Genomic DNA, 3,071 nt, shown 5'->3' on the forward strand with positions numbered 1-3,071 from the left:
GTATTCACCATGAATTGAAGCAATATAAGTTATATCAGTTTGATATGAGCTTGCCTCTTAGTTTTAAGAACTAGTGGTCCTATAGTGGTAAAACACTATAGCTGAGAATTCTTGAGGTAATACTCTGGAGGAATTCGCCCTGAGTTGGGATACACTCAATACAAGCAGAAAAAACTGCTGAAGAAGATCAGATTGCTGAAGCAAAACCAACCCATATTTCTGAAGAAATCAGGTATGAATTTATTATAAAATATGTCTGAAGTTTCATATTTTGAAGGAACATCTAGTTATTATGCTGATAGCATAATAGATAATAAAATTGAAGAAGCAAATTTATCTTTAACTGCTGAAGAAAATTTTAAAAGAAAGTTTAGTAAACTTAAAGAATTTTTATCAAGAAAAAATATTCTAAAATTTGGAATAATGGTAGGAGAGGAAGCAATTCCAATTGAAACAACTAATGGGAAAATAGTTATATCAACTATAGATAAACAACAAATCGATAGAAGACTTGAAAAATTTTCTGAAAATGAAAGAAGAAAGATTGGTTATATTCATATATCAACCATTCAAATTCTAATCAAAAGTACCTTCATGAAAGGTATTGATTCACCTTTAAAAATAGCTCTAGAAGATTCTAGAATTAAAAATCAGAAACAAGCTGTAATTGCAAAAGGAAAATGTAATCTAAAATACGGAAAGATAAAATTTGATATAAATTTACAAATGGGATTATCCCTGAAAGATATAGATCTAAATAAATCTATAGTTTTTCATTATAAATTAGAAGACTCAACATTTATGAAAGAAGGTAATCATCCTTTTACAATTTACTACAGAATTAATTATGCTTTGAGTAATTCACATCATAGCATAGAATTCATAGGAAAAGATACAATTCATATTGATGAATTATTTACACCATTAATTACTCTGGAAACACCAATATTTAAAAATATCACAAGAAATAGTTTTTCTTTGATAGAAGCAGAAAAGAATATGTTTGAAGAAACAGAAAAACCGTTGTTTAGAAGCCAAAGTCTTCGAATAACATCACCAAACAGAGATCAAAAAGATTTTAGCAAATCATTAAGTTCTCGAACTATATTTGAAGATGATGCTTCATCCTCATTCGAACCACCTAGAAAGGATTTCGAGATTAAGGAAGAAAGTGAGCTGAAAAAGCTACAAGACTCTATAAAAACTTTATCGATACAGGTTAATAAAATTAATCAAAAACTATAAAAGTAAAAATGTCTGGATTAAATCTAAAAACGGAGTTACAACTCTATAAGAAAAAATTAGAAGATATAGTTTCTGAAATAAATTTTCAAAATGAAAGAATTATGTTAAATCAAATTCTTTTTGCTGCACAAGATCTAATACTTTACCATACAGATTCTATTTCTAAGTTATTAGAAGAAATAGAAGATTTGGATACTCTTACAAGTATTCAGCAAGAGAAAGCAAAAATGCTTTTAGAACCCTTTCAAGGTTTAACAAAAATCGAAGAAAAGTTAAAACAAATAAAAACCGAACAAATGTTAGAACAAGAAAACCTTCGCTGGCGAATCCACCAATAAATATGTCTGGTTTAACATTAAAAGAAGAATTAAGGTTATTTAAAACTAGATTACAAAACTTAGTAAGTGATATAGAATGGTATTATGATCTAATAACATTCAAACAAATAATGTATAAAGCTCAATCTTTAATGAAAACACATATAGATCTAATTGAAGATCTAGAAAATGAAATTGAAGAAAATTCCGTCAACAACTCTATCCAAAGAATAGAAATTCAAAGGAAAAGAGCAAAAATACTTCTACAACCTTTTCAAGGTTTAGATAACATCGAGAAACTTCTAAAAGAAGCTCGAGAAAAATCCGCTGAAAACCCCACTGCAAATCTGGTATCAGAGCCAGGAACACAATCCTAAAGGAATAAAAATGAAAACAATAATAAAAAAGAAATTAAAAATATCTTTTTTCTTAAAACAAAAGCTTTTTAAAATCGTTTTTCCAAATAACCGATTTAAAAAAGACATCCACGTGGCACTCTCCCATTAAGCCACATAAGCGACTTTTCCAAAAAAGTCACAAAAGTAACTTCACCATAGAAGCCCCCTAATAAGGAAATTCCAATCAACTCCAGGTTATTATTTTATACAAAACACATAGTATAGAAACATTAAGATAACCTAATTTAATTCAGATTGACTATATTGTATAAAATTTGTCACAGAAGGGAAAAAAAAGAAGGAAAAAGTCTATTCAACAATGCGCATTGGTATCACTAATTAGTTATATTATCATTATATCTCAATCTTTAAACTAATGAAGTATAATAACTGCTATAATGATAGCTAGACTAAACTATTGTAACCACAGTTGGATTTGACCTAACAAATAATACTTTGTTAGAAGCCAACTCTAACCAATTCTGTTAGTATTACCTCTTATATGGTCAACTATGTATATACTTCTTAGTACCTTATGCATATACTCCAACATAAACCAATACAAACCAATTCATTAGTGCTAATTTAGGCTCACACCGGTTTATAACGAAGCTTACATGAGCATCAAGGATTTCTTCAAGAGTTTTAAGATTTGTTGCATTTCTAAAATGAATTCAAATTCGAGATCACTCTAAGTTGGAAAAGAACTGAACCATTTCTTCTAGCGTTCAGTTTATTTGATGGATGTCGATTAAACGTAGGAATAAAAATAATGTATATATTTCCAAGTATATAATTATAGATACAAAATGAATGAATTGTATAGTGACACTAGCTAGTCTAGTGAATGAGCCATACTTGGTCACTCAACATAAATGCTAGTCACCTTGAGCCACATAAGAAGCAAGAACCTTGGTCTTTATTTCATCTATAACAGTGAGTTTCCCAGATGCCAATATATATGTCTTTGACATGATTTGCGTAAATGGATGAGTCCTTTGAAGCACACCACAAAAGGGAATCAATTTTCCTTTTGATTCATCAAACTCGTAGCATGTTAGAAAACATAACAAAATATACAGACGCAGGGCCGTTCCTACGAATCTGGAGG

At 29.4% G+C, this 3,071-nt stretch overlaps 1 protein-coding gene across 1 annotated transcript; it reads left to right on the forward strand.

Moving 5' to 3' along the window:
- The first annotated feature begins 252 nt into the window (after positions 1-252).
- On the forward strand, positions 253-1,554 carry LOC146902067 (uncharacterized). The gene has a single exon (XM_085735188.1). It carries the CDS (start codon positions 253-255, stop codon positions 1,243-1,245), a length of 993 nt encoding a protein of 330 aa, XP_085591314.1. The 3' UTR covers positions 1,246-1,554.
- The last annotated feature ends 1,517 nt before the right edge of the window (positions 1,555-3,071 follow it).

Source organism: Medicago sativa, chromosome 8 (genome assembly GCF_051527215.1).
Source record: "Medicago sativa cultivar Bolivia chromosome 8, Bolivia_mono, whole genome shotgun sequence".
NCBI lineage: Eukaryota > Viridiplantae > Streptophyta > Magnoliopsida > Fabales > Fabaceae > Medicago > Medicago sativa.